At 32.0% G+C, this 23,176-nt stretch overlaps 2 protein-coding genes across 2 annotated transcripts; both read left to right on the top strand.

Moving 5' to 3' along the window:
- Positions 1 to 3,573: 3,573 nt before the first annotated feature.
- On the top strand, positions 3,574 to 11,479 carry LOC130450804 (tRNA (adenine(37)-N6)-methyltransferase). Its single transcript, XM_056789438.1, has 5 exons — positions 3,574 to 3,796; positions 3,847 to 4,332; positions 4,457 to 4,759; positions 4,843 to 5,053; positions 7,049 to 11,479. Exons 1-5 carry the CDS (start codon positions 3,684 to 3,686, stop codon positions 7,247 to 7,249), a joined length of 1,314 nt encoding a protein of 437 aa, XP_056645416.1. The 5' UTR covers positions 3,574 to 3,683; the 3' UTR covers positions 7,250 to 11,479.
- A 951-nt stretch (positions 11,480 to 12,430) lies between these two features.
- LOC130451455 (uncharacterized) lies at positions 12,431 to 19,838 on the top strand. The gene is made up of 2 exons (XM_056790472.1): positions 12,431 to 15,320; positions 15,476 to 19,838. The coding sequence occupies exon 2, from the start codon at positions 15,677 to 15,679 to the stop codon at positions 17,321 to 17,323; it is 1,647 nt and encodes a 548-aa protein (XP_056646450.1). The 5' UTR covers positions 12,431 to 15,320; positions 15,476 to 15,676; the 3' UTR covers positions 17,324 to 19,838.
- Positions 19,839 to 23,176: the final 3,338 nt, after the last annotated feature.

Here is a 23,176-nt window from a genome sequence, read left to right as displayed (position 1 = left end):
CTATGGGTTACTAACCGACTAATGAGAAAATAAAACTTTTCATCCGCATAAACGAATATTTTTCATTCGTGATAATGAATGATCGTAGGGGGTACTTAACGCAACACTGATTACTTTGCGTGCTTAAATTTACTATAATTCGATCTACCGTATTTCAATAAAATACACGACAATACAAGAAAAGAATATATTTTAGATAAATTGTTTCCATGTAATTATTTATTTGAAAAATGGCAGAAAAAATAGGTATTTGAGGAGTGAAATTCCCATTTTATAGAGTTTGGTATATTATATGCTATACAGGGTGAGTTTTATGTATGGAACGCCTCAATTATCTCGGAAACGGCTGCGCATGGGTCTTGTGATACGGCCGGTATTATAGTGGTATTTACATTGTTGTGAGATCTTTCCTTTTTCCGAAAAAATAATGAACTCTGACTACTCAAAGAAACCAATTATTTTGTCGCCCGTTATTCCAGCCTATACATTCAGTTTTTCGGGATATTTGGTGTGGGATTCACGCATCCAACGAGGATTGTTACGTGACCAGTATCTACAATTATTCCGATTTTCGTTTCCATTAAAACAAAAAGTGGCCTCATCGCAAAACATTACTTAAAAAATTTTGTATCGTTTTGATCTGACAACTCTTGAACCAACGTTACTTTGTATGGATGGAATTTATTATCACGTAAAATTTTTATTACGGATGTTTGCGAAATATCAAGTTCTCTGGATGTTTGCGAAATATCAAGATCCCTGAATATTTATCTAGTACTCAAGTGTGGATCGTCTTCTAACAGGACACAAACATCTAAAGATTCGTGTTCAGTTGATGCAGTTTTTCTGCGCCCTGATTTGGATAAATCTTCTACTGAACCAGTTTCGTTGAACTTTTTTACTAATTTACTGACAGTAGATTTTGTTATTGGATTTCGGTTAGGATATACATCATTAAAGATATTACACGTTTCTTGTTGACTTCTGAATATCAATTCGTTCTTTTTCAGATAAACGATCCATAGTGACTTTCAATAAACTTCAACAATAATAATTTATTAAAACCTCAAATTTGTTATTGTAGCAGTCATATCCAGCCACCTGAATGTATTATCTTAACTTTGGCGGAGATAACCCAAATGTAGCTATAACTCCAAAATTATGGCATATAGGTTTAGAGAATATTCAATGAAAGATAATAAGTATTTCTTAAGGATTTCGAAAAGCGAAAAATATACAGGGTAATCCATTTGAAATAACAAAGTTAATTATTTTTCCGGAGAAAGGAAAGATCTGACAACAATGTAAATACTACCATAATACCGGCCGTAACACAAGACCCTTGTACACAAAAATTCATAAAAATTGTACAATCCGTTTCCGAGGTAATTGAGGCGTTCTATACATAAAACTCACTCTCTATAGCATATAATATGCAATAAATTATTTACTTCTTAGACTTTTTTATATATTTTGTTGGGTTTTTTTGACTGAAAATTGGAAATTGGTTTCTACAACAGATAAAAATATTCACATTCAAACTTATATTGGTCTTTATCAAAATAGTTTGACATTGTTAATTTGAGATATGACTAAAGAAACTAAAGAAAAAAATTATTACTTATCGATAAAATAGATTTTTATTTTGATATTCAAGATGTAGGTGATCTATTAATTAATATAAATACGCAAATTGTCAGTGTCAATATCATATTCTGATAAAGACCGAAACGTCGATATTTTTATCTGTTTTAAAAACAATTTTCCAAAAATCATGCCGATTTATCAACAAATATATATATATATATATATATATATATATATATATATATATATATATATATATATATATATATATTTCATTTTCTAATTGCAGCAGGTTTCATTTAATATATATTTTGAGACTTTTTCTCTGAATGGTAATTAATTTAAATATACAAAATGTATCGTCAACTTTTAAAAACTATATAATAGTTTTCAAAAAAAATAAATTCACAATAAAAATTAAGAATCTAAAAGAAGTACTTTCCAATGATTAAACGGTTGCCGAAATTTCTTAAGACACTCAAATAGAATTTAAAATAAAAATAACTTACTTTGAAAAAACAAAATGATCAAAATTATGGAAGCGGTCGGCCTCATCTTCTGTTTCCACCTCATCACATATTACGATTCACCATTTCCAAAAAAAAATTCCACAAGAAAACTTTTTCGAGAAAACTTCCCGAAAACAACTCAATTCACTTATCACACATCACCTCTAGCACAAGTAAAATGTCGCACATAATTACATACCGATTTTAACTCACGAAAACAAAAGACCAAGAAGAAAAGTTTACGAATTCAACTCCGGTAAACCGCGACTTTCCAAAACACGTGATCGAGTTTCGGTTAGAACTGAACGCTCCACAGCGATAACTCTGATTTTCCACTTCTGAATGCGGTGCGAACTTTTAGAGAAAACAACGCATGTCTCCTCATCCAGAGCTTGCTGGTTATCGCCTCGATTTTTTCATTGAATTAATTGTTTATTCGGCATTAACAAAATGGGAAAACATTGTTATAACAAGGTCAATAAACAAAGGTTGAAAATACGCTTTTGTCATACTATTATTCCATGTAAAATACAATTTCTTTAATATACAACATTTAATAAGTATAACTAACCGTCTAGGTTAGTACAATTTTTAAATTTTCTTCTTTTTATTCGATTTATTTTAATTGTTCTACTTTTTCTTCTTGTCCATCTATTATCATCTTATATACTTATTTAGTTACTCTTAATTACTTTTCTCATAATAATTAATCATAGATAACCAATATTATAATTAATAAAAAACTAGGCATGAGAGAAGCACCCCATAATTATTTTATTCAATTTCAAGACGACAATAAAAGTGATCCTGATTAGTTTCCGAATATTCAGATTGGGACTGGGTTAAGCCAAAAATAGTTTTCGATGCACTATATCATGAACATTGTTTTTTTCATCCGGTTGTTGGGGATTACAGATAATTAATTCTTCATTCATTTTTAAGTTTTGTAGGCGAAGAATCAGGAATTATTTTGATTATTTTTAAAGAGTCGAAATCTATTATTAATTAAATTAAATAATTAAGAGAATAATAAATAAGGTTTCTTAACTCTTTTGAAAATCAATTTACAATAAGAAAAGGAATATAAATTTTGTGAAAACGAATAGAAAATTGACGTTGGTCCTAACAGATGTTTCGCCACTTTCCTTGTGTTGGGGAGAATATAAGGAGTAGCGGCTCCTTTTATCCAGTCTATATTAGGATTATGACTCCTGTTACTTCGTCGGTCAACTCTTTCCAGCATAATAATGGATATAGCTGAACGTTGTTCTTGAGGTGTTCCAGATTTCTTTTCGAAATCATGCGGCATCCTTACTATTTCTAGAATACATGATTCTTCTTTTTTACGTCACAATTTTTCTTATCAAATATGGAAAGTATTATGAAATCGAGCATTGTGATTGGTGCGCGTAAACGTAAACGTTTGTCGAGAATGCTTTCGTAAACAAATAACCCCAAATGTAAACGTCAAATTCTCACAGATCTTAAAGATTGCTTAAATTGTCAATAACCCTATTTTGACATTTAATGTTAATGATTAACAACTGTTGAAATTTTTGGATTAAAGGAAAATAGAAAGTAACAAAAATGTCACTAGATAATAGAAATTGTACTGTTAACGATAGCACTAATATAACCTTAGATCCAATATCTCTTCAAAATCAATTAGTTATTGCAAGAAAAGAAATAAATAATTTACGGTAAGTTATAAACAAAGACCGCCAAATCATCTATAATTAAACCATTGTAGGCAGCAACTGAATACTCTAAATCACGTTCATAGAAATGAACTAGATCATATTAACAAAAAATTGGCGGAATGGCAGTGCACTTCATGTAGAATAAATCGTATTTCGACCCAGACTTCCTCAGATACAGAGCGATACGATTTCACAACAAAATACATCGGTAAAATAATAACAAACTTTCCACAAAAAAGAGGTACTCCAAGACAACCAGGCATCTGTAAAGAAACGACAGCTAAAATAGTGATTGATAACAATGTTTTTACAAATCCAGAACACGCACTTGAAGGCTTGCAAGAATATTCTCATATGTGGTTAATCTTCCATTTTCACAAAAACGATAACACAGCTTCAAAAGCTAAAGTTGCTCCACCTAGATTGAATGGAATAAGAACTGGAGTTTTTGCTACAAGATCTCCTCACAGACCGGCTCCTTTAGGTTTATCTCTAGTTAAAATTGACAGAGTCATGGACAATGTTATTTACTTCAGGTATGTTACCAAAAATGTTATATTTATATGTAATTGTCATCTTCTCAGTGATTTTACTATTATTTCGGTTGATTGCTTAAGTTTCAATTCCAATATTATTGCTTATTGTAATCATCTTTTTTAGTGGGGTGGATATGATTAACGAAACTCCTGTACTAGATATTAAGCCTTACATTCCACAATATGACAATCCAGTTTACTTAAGTACAGTAAATTCTACTAATAGAAGTGATACTATTGATAATGCAGCAAGTACATCAAGTATATCTGAACCCTCGCCAGATGAAATTGAATCCGGAAATGAGACAAATAGACCTGTTAATAATGAAAGAATAATGGATGGACAAGAAAATGAAAGGGAACAAGTTGTAGATGCACCAGTGGTTAATAATTTACGTTGTACGACAGAAGAATTGTTTTATACCAGGTAAACAAGTGTAGTTATAATTTAATAATCAGATTTTTAAAAACTTATGCTTTAATTTGTAATCTTTAATCATTTCACATCAGATCAAATTCAAGAATAGGGGAGAGGGAAGCTCCAGATGGGGAGGAAGAAGAATCTCCAAGAATTTCTCAATCTGCAGTTACCTCACAAACTGCAACTACTCCAGAAGGTCATATAAGAGTACCCGCTTGGATTGACCAACCTTTAGTACCTAGATTGACAGTAGTGTTTAGAGACAGAGCACTAGTACAGTTAATCCAATTAGGACCAGAGGTAAATTGATTTTGGTGATTTTATTAGCAAAAAATTATATTATTTCATATTGTAAATTAGTTTATTTGTAATTATATTTTGCATCCCCCTTCTATTCTTAATTTGATAGCATGATTGTTTTTTTTACTCTATATAAGTACCTTTGGTGGTCTTTTGAGCCAGATATTAAACAATGGTCTAAGAATGTCTTGGAGTACCAGAAATGCCAATTTTCAAGAGGGTAGAGGATCCATTGGAGCCAATTTAAAATGAAGAGATTGTGGATGTCGTTGATTCACTTAAAAACTAGAAATTTATTGATGAAGATGGAAGAAATATAGGAAATTACTTGATTTCTCTTTCAAATAGGTTTTTTATGGCATTTTAGTTACAATAAAGATAGAACGATTAGGGGAAAAGGATCAAATTCTGCTCACTAATCGATCGTAGATCTCACAAAAGTAGAATTAAGAAAAAAGGATCAGATTCTGCTCACTCATAGATCTCACAGCAGAAGGATTAAGGAAAAAGGATCAGATTTTGCGCACTCATAGATCTCACAGCCAAAAAAAATTTCAATTTAATCCATTGGCCAGGAGAAACTATTTGAATTATTTTTTTCAATTTGGAATTTATACATTAATTCAATTTTAATAACGACTACCATTTTTATGCCTACCGGATAGCGCAAACAACGAGTGATAAATTGAAGTTTACCTGCTAAAATTTGTTATTACATAAAAGTTTATGAATCAATGTGAAAATGTAATCCAGGAAAATATAGAACATAATACATTTAACACATATTGACATTTGACATGACATTTAAAAGACGTCACTCTACACCAGCGCCTCTAGTGATAAATTTAAATGTAAATATTTCTATTTAGTTTTTTTTTGAGACGAATAAACTTCAACACTTATATGAGAGGAAATATTTCAATGCAATTACTTGAAAAAATATTTCATTAATTGTTTAGTTTATAAAAATTGTTTAATACAAGGTTGTACAGAAGTATGTACATCAATTTCTAGAGCTCTTATACATCCTCATATGATAGTAATTTTCCCAAAAAGTGAATAATAAGTGGGAAACAACCCTTTAAATTATTATTTTCATTATAATTGTTAAAGACTTATGACTTTGGAGCTCATTGTTTGGTAGTGATTATAAGATTAAGGGTAAACATCTTTAAGTATCTAGGATAATAAAATAACAGATGGAAGAATCAAGGATAAAGGAATGGAAAGAACAGAGGCAGCAGGAAGCAGAATATTAACATTACCTTCTTCATAAAGAATAGTGAAAAAATGAAAACACAAGTTTTTTATAAAAAAAGTCACTCCTATACTCACTTTTTGGGCAGAAACATGGACTCAAACACAAATCCAAGGAAATAAGATGCAGACATAAGATCCCTAAAGAATATAAGAAGTAAAATGATATTGGACAGGATTAGAAATAATACATAAAAAATAACAATACACAAAGCAAGAAGAACTAAAAAAGAAAAACACATAACGAGGAAGTTTAGATAGCAACAAAAAAACCGTTAGATGGAATGGGAAAAGATAGAAAATAATGGAGGATACTTTGTAGAATTGGTACTATATCATAGCTCGACTCCACACATCTCTTACTGGATATTGAATTTCTTGTCACCCTGTACCAGAGCCTATATGAATACTGAGTAGTTTTGATGTTACAATTACAGTACAATTGAATGTAAATAAATTGAAAATAATGATATTAGTGGAATTATTACAAGAGCAACTTTTTTGTGTAGAAAAATTTAAAGAAAATTTGTCTCAAATAATCTAGTGATATCATTGTGTCATTTAATCAATGAACTTATAACCAAAACCGTTTTTACATTAGTTTAAAATAAGTTGGACCTTCTAAAATGTCAAAAAAATCATATTCTTCAATGGTTTTTAAAAATCAGTATCAGCTTTATGAATTTATATTATTCTGGACTCTATCTATATGTAGCTAAAAATATTTTATGTTTTCAGGCTGAAGATAAGAAAACTATAATTTCTAATGTTCTAAGAGAAGATCCAAGATCTAAATATTTGAGAGAACGTTGGGGTAGTCATTGTTATGTGTTTAGGATAGCAGATTTGCATGTATCCTGCAAATTCAATGATAGTGCTCATGTTGTTACAGTTTATCAAATTTTCCAGAACAATCCTCCACAAGCAGATGAAGAATAGGTCAATGTAACACTTAGAGTAGAATTTCCATTTGCTTTTCATTATTTTTGCTTCCTTGTAACTGAAAAGTAATTTGATTTGACACTTCAGTTTTATTTGAAAACATCCCCTTTTTAGATGCTATCCCTAAATAAAAATTAAGCATTCTTCAACGATGTTCATTCATCTAAAGAAAAATAGATAAAACTGTAGTGCTTTTCCTCCAATTAAAGCCTGATATACATAAGGTTATGTTTTAAAGCTGGGATTATAACCACCGAAAACGTTTGTAAAGAAAAATAGAAGTAAGCGTCCTATTATATTACAATTTAAACTTCCAATGAAATAATAGAAATCTATAAATCAAAATTACATAATCAAATGAAATATTACAAAAAATACATTTGTAGGGGATTATTTTTTATTATTCGTGCTGTACAACCGCTCCCCATGGTAAATGACACTGCACACAGGGGCCAAATGCATGAATTCTTGGCAGAAATTATTTTAAAGTATTAAACTGTTGAGAAATGAATTAAAAGCACCTGTCTAGTATTAATAATAATATTTTATGTTTTAATTTTAAAAACAAAGTAAATAACAATATGATTATTCTGAATCTGAAGAATCATCTGAATGTGGCGGAAGTGTCCGAAGTCTGCAATAATTCAAGAACTTATCAATATTATTTGCACGGTTTTGTGGTAGTTTTCGTAGACTTGTCATTAATGGGTCCAAAGAAATTGAAAGACAGTTCAAAATATCTTCCACTTTACCACTTTAAACCATTTATTAACCTCAATATCCAACCCAGTAATCTTTACTGCAACTTCTGGATCGCTGAAAAATCCCCTAGCCGTATTCCCATCATTACTGCTTCTAAAACAAGATTTTGGCTTATTGATCCATCCAATCCCATATCAGTTACTATTTTCTTATCTTCCTCTACATGAGCTTGCCACTTCATCAGAGGTAATTTGTAACTAAGGTATAACTTCATCAATGTTATTGAGATCTTTAGAAGTGATTCCCCATACAAAGCATCTTATTGTTGATTTGGTGTCTGTTATGGCATTACAAATCTTTCCATCCACCTTTGTAAAAATCATAGTAATTGTTGGAATTTCTGGAACCGTTCCTGATATTCATACTGAACACACTGTTTACACTACCACTACAACAACATTCTCAATTACCCTGTCTGACACGCACAAGTTATCCTCCTCAGAGACTTCAGTATTGAGACGCGCGTGTTGGTGTAGTGGTAGTGTAAACAGTGTGTTCAGTATGTATTTCGATGTTATTCATGTAATACGTCACTAGCTTTATTTCTTCAATTTATTTGCGCATTTTTTTTAATATCGTTTTATGCTAATTCTGTAGTTTCATGTTGAAAAATAAACTTAATAAAACTTCTTTCTGAGCATCCAATAGTCGATTGACTGTGTGATTAAGTAAAGCCTGCAATTTAATCTCAGCAACAGTATCTGTAACAGTAATATGTTCTTTGGGTGGGTAACACTCCTTTTTGGCAAGTTGGATTTTTTTATAAGATGGAAACTTGGACTTATCTTTTAATCTCATTACATTGTATTTATGTCTGGTATGTTTGGCTTCAATGAACATCAATATAGCTTCTCTTCCAGAAAGCTGTTGATCCGAAGACCGTAAACTCATTTGATCAGCAAAAGTTAATTCTTCAGATGATTGTTTCTGTCTCAAGTCTTCGGTTTTTTGACGTTTGATCCGTACCGAAGCTTCGTCGAAACTTTTTCTAGGTCTACCACGATTTTTATCAATACCAGAATAATTCTTAAAACTGATAGAAGAATCGAGTAAAGACTTATTGGAAATAATCCTATCCTATCCTCTTTTCCATAATATTCGCAGATTGAGTTGTTGACATGACATCGCCTAATTGCTTCATATGTTCAAATAATGATCGCCTCGTAATAAAAATATCATCTGACCCTCAACCTACAACAAAAAAGAAAAAATTGCTTTAGTGAAGACCCCACCCCATTCGAGAAGCAAAATTCCGCAGATTTTCATTAATGTTGTTACAAGAACACACGATCCACTAATAAATCAGACATTATTCAAAAACATGTTATGACATGTTCATAAGTAGAACTTTAGATGTAAAAAAATATTTTTTTGTTTTAAAACCACACTCAACTAACAATAATTCTCAAAAATTTTAATTAATCACATCGAATTATAATTTTACATTAATATCGTCAAAAAACCTGTGGGGGCTAAGAACTGGTTGAACTGCATTGGAATTTTTGAAATTCTAGACGTTTCAGCTCCCACTTTGAAGCCATTATCAAGAAAAGGGTGGGGGTAGGGTGGTCATTCGTTCATTGGTAAGAAGTGATCCGATTCCGTGGTCTCAATCTTCCTACTGCACGCAATGAATCACTCCTATTTCATGATTGATTCCAAGGCCTCAATCTGCCTACTCCTTGGAATTTCACCGAGGAAATAGAAAGCATCAAGAACACTGTTGACACTAACACACTCACTGCTGTTCTTGAGCTAACTGTGGAGCTAGTCGCCTGAACCTTGTAATTATAGGGGACCTATTGGCGGGTTTTGGCGCGCGTTGGAGGTATTCTATTGTCAGGAGGGGTAATAAATGCCAGCAATCTCTGGCTATCGTCCCTTGTGTTCAGATATTTTGGACGTTTCTCTATTTCGATAGCTTTTCAAATAATCCTGGACTTGGAGGAACGAGGCGATTTGTCTGGCCAATATAGGAACGAAGACAATCTGAGCAGGTGATTTCATACACTTCGTGGGGATATTTTGTCTTTGACGGATCTGATTAGGTTGGAGAGTTTCAGATTGGGTTTGAATATTGTATTGTGTATCACTTCTCCCAATGAACAAGTTCAAACGAATGACTAGGTCAACATTTGTATTCACCCAATTTTTTCTTTCAACTTCTGCAAAGAATTCGTGCATTTGGCCCCCTTGTGCGCCATATTGTTATTAGGTACCTATTTTCGAGTGATTCGAAGCATTTGAAATTGTTTTTTATGTTGCTTAAGCCTTGTTACCGACAACCAGATTACAAAGGGTTGACAATAGTTGTTGCAAACTATTAGAAACAGAATTACATGTTAGATGTGTTTACTTATCTATATTTTCTTTCAAGGATTGTACAGATGGAATTTTCTATTTGTCGCACGATATGTTTTGTTTATTTTACTTGATTTTAAACACGCAGATATGTACGAATTGAATGTTTAAATCAATACTAATTGAGTTGGAATAATGTCGTTATTAAGTTATAATGTAACCTGGAACCGTTGGTGATACTCATACTGAACATACTACACCAACACTCATAATTACGTTGTCTTACAAAGTCTTCAAGATCAAAGATAAACTGTAGTCACTGAAGACGATAACTTTGTTATCAAAAAGCGAGTCAGACAGTGTAATTGTGAGTAGTAGTGTTGTTAATGTATTTTTTAATTTATTGATAAATTATTTATTAGTAAAATTGTTTCAAACTGAAATTTTTGTTTTAAATTATGTAACCTCAAGTGAAAGAACACATCTCAAGTTTTCCTCACGGAATCTGTAGGCTGCAACAGATCAATACCTATCTCGAAAACATTCTGAAGTGGAATGGAAAAAATCTTATTGAGCAAAGATGTAGGTTGTTGTGTTGATTTGGTCCTATCTGGACATAAAATATCACCATAACTGCAAATTCCCCTGATGGGTGTTGTGGTTGGAAGCAATATGTCCTGGAAGTCACGTAGCCGAATTAGCTAAAATAGCTTCACAAAAACGTGAAGCCCTCTTTAAACCAAAAAACTATATACTCTGCAACAGCTTCTATTCCTCTGTAAGGCCTAGGTTCATTCATCTTTGTAGTATTGCTCGTACAATTGGGCTCCCAAGGATACCCTGAGGATGATCGACTCAATACAGGAAGAGCAATTCGAATTATAGTCGATCCAGAGTTGACCAGAAGCTTGGACAGCTTAGATCCGACCTAACTCTGTTTTACTGATACTCCATGGCAGATGCTCTTCTGATCTATCCAACATAATCGCACCTAGAGCAGTTTCTGCAAGATCTACTCGATGGCTTAAGAACACCAAGTTCGCCTGCAGACTTGCAGAACGTCAATTTATCAGGTTCCTTTTTTTGGAGAAGTAAAAGCCTGTAGAATCAGCTACCAAGGGACGTATTTTCTTAACACTACAACCTACAGAAGTTCAAGATCAATATCCACACGGTAGGCACCACTCTAATTACTCGAGTGTAATAAAGTTTACCCTCTTGTCAGGTTTTTCGGGCATATAATGTGAGCTACCAAACATCAATTAGGAAAAGGTTGAGGGTAAGGAATGGATAGGTTGCAAAAAGCTATCGTGGCTACGAAATATAAGAAATCGGACCGGACTGGGAGTAGAACAACCACTTCGAATAGCGAATTATATCATTCTTATTGCTGGCCTATGCTCTGATTCTCGGAACCACTGGAAACGTTAGAACAAACGCAGCACACCTGTTAGATACTCTAACATTAACATTTCGTCCTAAGTCTGTAATCTGTATTTTTTATCATAATTTCTGTTAGTTTTAAGGTGTAATAAAAGTTTGTAAAATAAAATAAATATTTAGCTACAGATAGACATCAATTCAACCAAATTGTCATGGAGAAAACCCACTCTTGAAGACAGGCACGACACTGAAAGAAGAAGAATTTCAGCGCCCCAAGTTATCGAATAAAGGGTGTTTAAAAAAAAGGTATCTCCGTCTGTAGGATAGATAGAAAACTGAAAAAAATTTGATATACACATTTTTTAGGATTTTTCCACACCTACTGGCAACATTGTATTGAAATTTTATACGAATATATTTTGGAAGCTGATACATCTAATGAATTTGTTTGTATGTCTGACTCACATAGAGGGCGATAGTTACACGGTTCGCACCCAGTAGTATTGAACATGGCGTTACGAAAATTTTTTACTGAGCAAACCCCAAATATTTATCAGTTTTCTATCTATCCTAAAGACAGAATCACCTTTTTTTGAAACACCATATACGAGTAATATTTCGCCTTTTTAACGAAATAGTTAGAAAACGACATTGAAATTAAAAATCCAGTAGTATTGGATTTAATGTTTGTTGGGAAAAGTGGGCAAATAAAAAAAACTTTTTACACTTTAGTCAAATATATTTACAATAAATATGAGTCTTATATACATGAATACAAGTTAGTTGAAAAATTATTAATAAAAATAAATTGCTTTTTCCAATTTGGCATACTTGAATTTCGTTGAAATAAAAAGTTAGTTACTTAGACAAAAATTGGAATGTTATGATATATCTAAAAATAACATTAACAGTATTATTGTATTTTATCGAAAATTAAACCAGTTTCCAGGATTTTTAGAAACCCAAAACTTATTTCAAAGAATAATGAAAAATAGAATTTAAATTATACAATTTCACGAATCCGGGAAAAACTATTTGACAATTAATCTAGGAAAATTTGTTAAAACTATAATATGAAATTAAACTTTTTTCAAGATTTGCAATTTATTTACAAGAGTTTTAATAAATAGAATTATTTTTGTTAACAACTAGATTTTTTCCTTATCTATTTCGAAAAATTTTCAAGGCAAGATTGCATTGTTCTAATCAAATACTTTATAGTAACATGTTATATCAGTCACGGTCTACATATTACATAAAAATAATTACAATTTCAATCATTTTTTATTTTCACAAAACATATTTTGTGACAATAACCAATCAACAATGTTCTGTAAATTCCATATTAGAGATTTCAAGAAAGCTTTTGGTAAACTTGAGTATGTAAAACTTCTCATAAAACTAAAATCAGTAAATGCTTATTAACAACTATTTCAGTCGAATACAAATAATTTTTTAACCCTACAACGGCAACAGGGGTGATGTGTCACGTAGGTAAATTTGTTATCGCTAGAGTGGAAGTAGACCACGTGTGACCTTGGGGATTTTGGTATTCCTCAGTTTGTCCTCTGCCTGTACGCAGGAAACTGTGCCAATCCAATTATTCCAAGTGCTTTGAAAAAATACCATGGGGTGACGGGTAACCCCTGTTGTCATTCGTGATCACTTTATTTTCTGTGTATATCAAGAAACTTTATTTTTCATTTCAAAATGTTTAACGTGATCGCTTTATGGATCCCCATTTTATAAATGAGTAATGAGTATGAATAGGTTTAGGTTTATGTCTTGCTTCCAATCAGAGAACTTTGGACAAAGTTCCTTGATAAATGTGAATTACTTGCATTTCGTGGCCGATGCTCTTTCAAAGTTTACCAGATAAATATATTGGAAAGGAACCAGGCAAAACCTCAGCAAGTTATTACTAACAGGTTTAAGTCGCAATATAACGTGTAAAAACAAGTTTACGCCCATTCCTTTAGCTCAGGGGTGGACAAATATTTTTTAACCCGGCCCAAAATGAAATTTTCAAAATGTCTCCCGAGTCGGAGGACCATATTGCGTACGGTATGGTCCTCCTGGTATGGCCATATTTGCAAAATAACGAAGATGTATGCGACCAGTGCTAAATAAAAATAAACAGTACGCGTGCTTCGAACTGTCGTCCCTCGAGGAGTTAGAGGAGTGCACGTTCAATTCTATGCAGTAAGTTGATCAGAGTAGTGCATACAATAAAGTAGGGATATTGTAGCTATGCTCAATTATTGTTGATTCAAGAGATTAACTAAATTGCCTGAAGGATTTTTCAACGGACTGGGTAAAGTAAGCAAAAGGACTGGATCCTGCTCGCCCCTGCTCAACAAATGTTGAATGATCATAAGTTAACAATGGTACGCCCTTCAAACAAACAAACCATTCACTACCACATAATTACGCTATTTGGTCCTACAAACCTTCCGGCTCGAAGGACCAAATAGAGTAGTTATGAGTGTTGGTGAAGTAGTTAGAAAGCTGGAATCAACTCCAATGTTTTTAATGTAATCGAAAAACCTAGATACAAGTATCGGTCTCAATACAAATTACAATAAAATATTTTTGAAATAATTCGATTTTTCCTAATATAATGTCATAGTTACTACCAGAGATGTGACATTTTAAAAATAACAGTATTTGAAATGCAAAATACAAAATACCTATTTCCATTTTGTATTTAAATACTTTTTTTAGAAAAGCATTTTATATTTTATTTGAAATACCTTTTAGGACATATTTTGTATTTGCAAAATGCAAAATACTTTTTGCTAAGTTTTGTAAACATCGAAGAATTAATAATTAATGTGTTACAATCTTCAATTAAAATCTTGTTACAATAAAAGAGCACTGTAAATAAAACACTATGTAACTTGGTCTGATCAGCTTCGTTTATTATCGACTCTTTTCGTATGAATTCGGGATTATTCGGTCACCTTACCGTGCGGTGAGTTTTCGTTCCCGAAAACGCTAATAGTAGTAATCTGTGCAAGCCACTTAGGTTGCCAAATGTGTTGAACCGAACGAACGAATTATCTCTTTTTACACTTTTAATAAAGTTATCTTGCTTTCCGATAAAATAATAACGAAACCAAAAAAGTGAACCAAATAATTATTGAACTGTTTCGAGTTTGTTTGCAAGTTGATCATAAATTCGGTTAACCGGTAACCTAACCTTGGTAACTATCTTTTCAGTGAATTAAATTTGAAAACATGTAAGTACACAAAATGAATAATTATATCTCATATTATTTTTAATTAGCTACCCGCTACCCACCAAATCCAATTTATAAACAATTACCTATGTTTTCATATTAAAACAAACAACGATTGTTAAATACTTTAATTAATACATTGATTTATCTATACCTGCAAAATGCATACATGTTATTTTTATGCTTAATCCCCATGATATTTTCTATTTTGTTTCAGGGATGATAATATTTCTCTACCATTGATATTAAAGTATTGTTTTAAAGATATAAAAAAGGATACTGGAAGTGAGAATAATAATATATCGGCTGTTTGCAAGAAATGCTCTAAAACATTAAAAGGAAGTCTAATTTCAACTACAAATTTTTTAAATCATATAAAAGTGAGTAACATGTTAATTTTATTTCCTAATCAAACTTGATATTTTTTCATTTGTTACAATTACATAGACAATAGGTGTATATAAATAAACAAACTGCAATAGCTGATTCTGGTTGTGTATGTGTGAATGTATAATGATATTACTTTTTTTTTCAGAGAAAAGGTCATGGTGATCTATTGACAGAGTATGAAAATTTAAAATCCCAAACCAAAACCTCCAAAAAGAAAAAATGTGGCACACACACTGATGAAAATAGTGCAAGTACTTCGAAAAAACTGATACAAAGCACTCTTCCAACTACTTTGCCAGTGTCAATTAATTTAGACAAGTTGGTTATAGATTTTATAATTGATACAATGTCACCAATATCTATTGTCGAAAATAAATCATTTAGGACTCTAATTGAAGGTGCTCAAAAACTACAAAACCCACCAAAATTTATGTGCCGTCGCACATGTAACAAGAGGATTGCTGATATGTGCGCAGAATATAAGGAAAATCTAAAAATAAAATTAAAAACCGTTGATTATGTGTGTACGACAGCAGATGTTTGGTCATCATCAAGGAGAAGTTACCTAGGTATGACTGTTCATTGGATTGATCCTCACACATTTGAGAGAAATAGTTTTACTCTTGCTTGTAGAAGATTTAAAGGAACTCATACCTTTGACAAAGTGGCCGAACTGATCATTGACATACACACAGAGTATCATTTGAGGGTACCAAAAATAACAAAAACTGTAACTGATAATGGCTCAAATATGTTAAAAGCATTTAAAATTTATGGAAAATCTGAATTGGGAATGGACGCTACTGATGGAATTTTTTTTTCATCATCTGACATAGAAAACATTTCAGTAAATAAAAATGATGACGACCATAATAATAATAATGAACATGACGACGATGATGATGAGACATTTCTCTTAAAAGAATTTCCTGAATCTCAAAAACCTGAAGAAACATATCAACTGCCTAACCATGAAAGATGTACCACCCACACATTGCATTTAATTACCTCTCGTGATATTATTCAGGCAAGATCTCAAAATATTTCATATAAAAAGCTGCATGATGCAGCTATGGCTAAATTCCAAGCAATTTGGAATTTGTGTTCAAGGTCCCCCAAAGCGTCTGAAATATATTGTGAAACTACCGGGAAATCTCCGACAAGTCCATGTCCAACAAGATGGAATTCATATTATAACTGTATTATAGATCTTTTAAAAGTTCAGGAAACTTTAAATGAAACCTTAAAAAAACTAGGATTGTCGGTTTTTAAAGAAATTGAATTGCAGTTTCTAATTGAATATACCAACTGTACAAAACCCATAGCAGAAGCTATCAAAAGCTTAGAGGGAGATAAAGAAACATTTTATGGATGCCTGCTACCTGAGTTAATAAGAATACAAAAAATCTTGCATTCATTACAAATGGACAATCCCATATACTGTGGAGTACTGATAGAGACAATAAAAAAAAGCTTAGAAAGGAGGTTTGGAAAATTTCGTGATTTGAAGGATCCTAAAGCTAAAGATGCAATTTTGGCATCGGTGTCATATCCTTTTTTTAAATTAAAATGGGTGCCAAAAGGAAATAGAGAACATATAAAGGAATTGTTCCTTGCAGAAGTGAGTAAACTTAAAAATGATCATAAAGATCTAAATAATACATCCCAATCATCACACAAGAAAGAAAAAAATGAATCCTACTACATGTTCTATGATGATTCGGATTCCTCACTAGCTAGTGATAGTGCAAATGCAAACACCACTATTGACCTGGAATCATTGCAATATTTGAAGGATAATGATGTCAGCCTGCAATCATTAAATAAATATCCTACAGTAAAGATGTTATTCTTGAAATATAATACCTGCTTGCCTAGTTCTGCGCCAGTAGAGAGGCTTTTTTCTTATGGTGGCATGATTATGAGACCACACAGGAGAAAGATGAGCGACAGTGTATTTGAGCAAATTATTTTATTAAAATCTGTTAAATAAATTTAATTTAAGTAAGTTATCAAAGTAAATTTACCAGCCTGTTAGCTGGCTAAAATAAATAAACTTTTCAACAAAATAAAGATAATTTAAAACTAAAAGTATTTTATTTTAATAAAGCATTTTGTAAATACGTATTTTGCATTTAGTATTTTAAATATAAAATGAAAAACTATTTTGTATTTTGTATTTGAAATAACAAAATACAAAAAGTATTTGCATTTTGCATTTAAATACATTTTATAACCTATTTTGCACATCTCTGGTTACTACTCGGAGTACGAATTTTTTTATAGGGAAACAACAGATGATAGAAACTAAGTTGGAATTTCCGGAATCGTTAGCGATATCAGTACTACCACTACACCAACACGTACAGTTACACTGTCTGTGATCCTTTGAGCATTAATAGGTTTATATATGGCTGGATGAACCAGATATTGGAATTGCGAGTGTTGTGGTGTACTCCTTATGATATGGGGAAAAAATTCATATTTAACCTAAGCAGCATTCTAGTAATTATACTATGACGTAGTCACCTACAAATTTCGTAAAATATGTTTTGCGAATAAAAAAAATGGAATGATTTTTAGAGAAATTACATTTTTTTTGGAAACTAGTGAAAACAGTTCGGTTCTAACTAGATGAAGTTGTTCAATTAAATCTAGTAGTAAAATGAACAGTTAAGTGGCATTATCATTGACCAAGTCATAACATTAATCATATATAAACGTTTTAAGTAGCTGGATTCACTTTATTATTATTCGTTATTATTTAACACACTTGCTAATGCAAGATTAATATCTTGGTCCTTTCTAAATGATTCCCGAATAGAGAAAGTCTAGAATTATTGCGGTTTAACATTTCTTATGACAACTATAAACGTCTTTGTTATCATGATATTTCTGTTTCTCAAGATATTTATTCATTCATTTTATTTTTGCCAAATTATAGAATATTTGTTATATTGCTTTAAAACAGCATTTAGGGCGAACCATAGTACGTACCATCAGTGATTTTATTTTGGCACATTAGACCTGTACAGTGAACCAGCTCCACTATCGACTGTCAGAGCAGACCATGGTTTGTATCTTACCTATCGAAAACAATTGGCAAGAGCTACGGACAAACTTAAGTAAATTGCCAGCTAACAGTGGTGTACCTCAGGGTCCAACTTTGGGCCCAGTTCTTTTTTTGGTATTCATTAATTATGTCACAGACGCCAGGGTAACCTGGAGTGGCCCAGATATACAAGCTTTACATTCTACCATGGGCAAATATCTCATTACTATTCTCTCTCATGTCAATCGAGGTACTATCTGTACTAGTCCACTTTAATGTGCACATTAGCACCTGCATAACTGAAATGTATTAAGTTTCATCTATTTTGTCCCAAAATCCTCTATATTCTTCCAAACTATAAACTTCCATGTTGCAAACTTCTACAAAATGTTAAGAAATATAGGTAGATAGGTGTCACCCAACTGAGTTTTTACCAACAATCCGCACAAGCTTGAGGCCGTGCGCTTTAGTGAGTTTTGTGAACTCAGATTGAAAGTGATGTTGAGGACATCACTTGTCAGATCTTGTCATCAAAATAAGCTACTAAGTACACAATATTAAATTATTAAAAACAGTTATTATTTAAGTTGTCGTTTCTTTTTCTGTGAGTAACAGACAGTTGGATCACTAATGGAATGGTGACTTTTATGTGGTTATTCAGAATATTAACTCAGACTGCACGTTCCTTTTATTCACTGAGCAGTGACGCCATTATGTGAGTGTAAGATACTCGCATAACTGAGTGTCTCAGTTGAATGTAAATGGAAAACAGCTAATGGCTTCTTTTTAACCCAGATATTATACTGTTCTTTTTAAAGGCATGCAGTATTCTGTACTGTTTTACATTATTCAATATATCGGTTAGAAGATGTCGCGGCGGTAATGGATATCAAACTATATTTCAATCAAGATTTCATCAGTTGTCTACGCTTATAATATCACTGACTGCGACTCCGGAGACGAGAATAATAATAAAATCAATCACTTACCAGGAAGTCAGCTCAGAAACGATTTTGAGGTAATAGTTGACGGGCAAGTAGAACAAGGAAACGACCCTTATTTCAACGAAGAAGATGATTTACCTCCTGCAATCTTAAAACAACAGCAGCCGTTTCAATAACAAACATCAGAGCCTGTTCTAAAAAAACTAACATCTGCAAATTAGCTAAAAGCAGATCTCCATCAGCACTCAAAGAAACTATTGGAAACCACAAATCGGACCTGGACAAAAACGTACTCCATTGCAGCTTTTCAGTATCTTTTTTGAATGAAATAAGGCGTTTTATAGGCGTGACAATGTATTACCAACTATTGAGAAAATCGTAAGGATACCCGTAATGACAAAGTTGCAGATGCAATTTCCAAGAGACAGGTTTTCGCATATAATGAAAATAATTCACTTATGTGATATTAACAACGACTGAGACAAATCAGATGGGTTTGCTAAATTATGGCCTCTCTCTCTCTCTCTCTCTCTCTCTCTCTCTCTATATATATATATATATATATATATATATATATATATATATATATATATATATATATATATCATTGTGACAATTGCGTCTAATTTTTGTTCAGTAAAACCCTACCATTTAATAAAACGTTTGTTTCAGAAAGCACAACCAAATTTGATAAAGGTTTATAATTCTTTAATGGGTGGAATTGATCGCAGCGATCAGAAGTCTTTACCGTGTTTCCATAAGGGGTAAAAAAAGATACTTTCTTTTGGTGGCTTACGGTATTGACATATATATTCAAAACACTGCCAGACACAACAGAAGATCAGCAAGTGGATCAATTTGAACTTAGAAGAAACATAGCCTGCAACATTTTGGAATCGTTCCAGAAGGAGACAAAACGGGGTACAACAAGGCGAAATACCAGTGCAGTTCCACACTAACGATATGATCTTGTAATTTACCAGAAAAAACAGTCTTGATATGGATACTGCAAAAAAAATTTTTTGTGAAAATTGCAATATTTCTTTACAAAAATGCTTTAAAAATTATCATACAGTATAATAATTGAATTTGTTTCTTACAATATATTTTTTCACTTATCTACAATATTGCAACTACCAACTTCTAAAAAAAATAATTTCAGTAATATGTGGGTTAAAAACAAAAACCGACAGTAACTTTTGATCGAGAAGTGTTCTTCAATCCATCACTAACATAATTTGGTTCGCCCCTTGCTTATTATTTTTTACGCAAATTTATCGATTTGCCCACCTTAATAATGCCACCGATACAATATTGCTGAGCACAATCACTACAGTAAATAACTCTAGTTAACCTCACTATGGATATCACTGTCTCACGATGACAAATAATATTTAACATTACAAACTATCCAAAAATGTAGACACCTCGCATAATATATTTATATGTGAATGAATAAATCTCGTGGACACGCCACTTGTCAGTAGCTGTAATGATATTGTGATATCTACACGTCTGGATCATTTGAATATATCTTACACTTAAACCACAACTTGTTGAGATTCAGTTAAAAGTTGGAAGGATAAATAGTTTATAAAAATATTCCCTTTAAACTACGACATTCACAAGAAAAGACAAAAATATGGTAGGCCATTTTTTATATAATATAAATTTTGTCGAACAACTTTACAAACACACATTTTTTTGTTTTGTTGTGTTTGGAAATTTGTACAGGGAATCTGTTTTTTTTTCTCTAATATCTATTAACAATTAACAACGGTATACAAAAAATAACGAATGGAAAGAAAGATTTTGTACTCACTGTATTCGAGTAAGGTTTATAATCGTATTAAATGCATCATTTTAAATCGCTGGTCATTGGAGCACAAAAACAATCATATGATACATAATAGCCCAGTTGCTGGAGTCATCAGACACAAGTTATAAGCAAAATGTACCTTAAAGTAGGTTAATTGATATAAAAAAACTTCGAGGTCTTTCGATTTCTCAAAGTAAAAAAAAATTTCGAGAATGATTTTGATTTTCAAAATTTCCCATTAGTTCAGTATATGATGTTTTTTAAGATAAAAAAAGTCCCTTACAATTTTTTTATAAAAGCTATAGTTTTCTAGGAAAAATTTCGTAAATCTATTAAGCCGTTTTTCTAAGGCAATCAAGCTTAGAAATTCCCCCTATAGACGCCAAAATTATCAATTTTTATTGAATCATTCATAAAATTATTTTCGTTGGAATGAATATTTCTGATTTTTAAGCAAATAATTGAAAATTTTCCGAAAAATTTTGAAATAAAGGAGGAGAGATAAATTTGAAAGGATACTATATAGTTCACTAGAGTAAACATTACACGTCGAATGTAACCCCAAAGAATCGAGTTCGTGGTTTTGGAATTTTGAAGGCATCCGTATAAAGAATAAGGTCGAAGGTTTTTTCATACAGAATTTCTATAAATGCTTTCTCAACAAGGGTAAGTAAGTATTTAATATCCTATAATAATACCATAAAATATAGTCTGGGAAAATTGGAACCATTTTACCGAATTCTCTAATGAAATCCGTTGAAGTTAGCAATCAGGGCTAGGACAAATTTGATTTTCTTATGCTGATATACCTTTCACCATTGTTCGCATAAAAAATTTGATCGGTACAAAAATTGTATGAAATTTTATACCCTATAACATGATAAAACTATTGCTTCAACCCTTAATTTTCCGAAAGTTCATCAAAAATTTGTCAATTCAAGCGGTATAGTAAAACGAACAATCAAATTTATAGTATGTGGAAATAGAGAAATCATCGGTTTTAACAAGTTGCAGTCCATTCAGCTGACGATATATTTGATCCAGCAATGCATTAATATCACATACCATCGCAATAAATTCGTTTATCCAGCTTCAAACAGTAGTTTGAATCATTTTTGATGAGCGGCGAGCATAACTTTTTAAAAGGCAAAATACTCGATATATTATTCTTTGATATCTTCAAATCCACCACTATCTCGATAAATTTAATTTACGATGGCACAAAATGATTTTTTGGATGTAAAACCGACCGACAAAAGCATTCAGCATTATCGCTAGTTGTGCTACCGCGTTTAAAATCAGCAAACCACTTTTTAACTGTTATTGACGATGGAAAAGAGTCGTTACTTTGTTTGCACGGTATATTTTTCCAATAAACAGTTTTCATTTCAACAAAGTGGTACGGTAGTAGCGGTGTCAACTGTGTACCAGATACGGAGTTTATTAAATGATGTCGTGTAATAGTTGCAATCCAAACTGTATTAGTAACGAAATGTCAAAGTAAAATCATTTCGGGTTAAGAACAAGAATTAGGTTCTAAATTACTAAAAACTAGGAATTGATCGATAAGAGTGCCTATTAACGGTAAAGTTTATGGTTCAACGTGAATTTACCATGATTGCATTACCTCGATGGTATAAATAATCCCGCGGAAACTTTGTAGTTTATCTAATTCGGTGATGATCCCTGCAGGTATTCCCATAAAATAATTTTTATAATAGTTGATCGATGATAGTTGACATATTAGCCAAGGATATTTCTTGGTGTCAGCAACATTTTTCGACTTTACATTCCCGGGCTATTAGCTGCTGTTAGAAGAAAAAATATTTCCAAAAGATGAAATATCAAATTGACACATTGAAACAAACGCACATAACTCGCGTGCAAACTCTGAACATTGACTTTTAAGAGACCTCACGCTGCATCAGGCGCATCTACCGGCGTTTTCATAAAAGATACCCTGGATTTTCAGAAATTCAATAAATCAAAAAATGTATCAATTATTCACAAGAAAATAAACTGTTTTTAACT

The sequence above is a fragment of the Diorhabda sublineata genome, chromosome X (genome assembly GCF_026230105.1).
Source record: "Diorhabda sublineata isolate icDioSubl1.1 chromosome X, icDioSubl1.1, whole genome shotgun sequence".
NCBI classification, from domain to species: domain Eukaryota; kingdom Metazoa; phylum Arthropoda; class Insecta; order Coleoptera; family Chrysomelidae; genus Diorhabda; species Diorhabda sublineata.
This window is presented reverse-complemented; position numbering and strand designations above follow the sequence as displayed.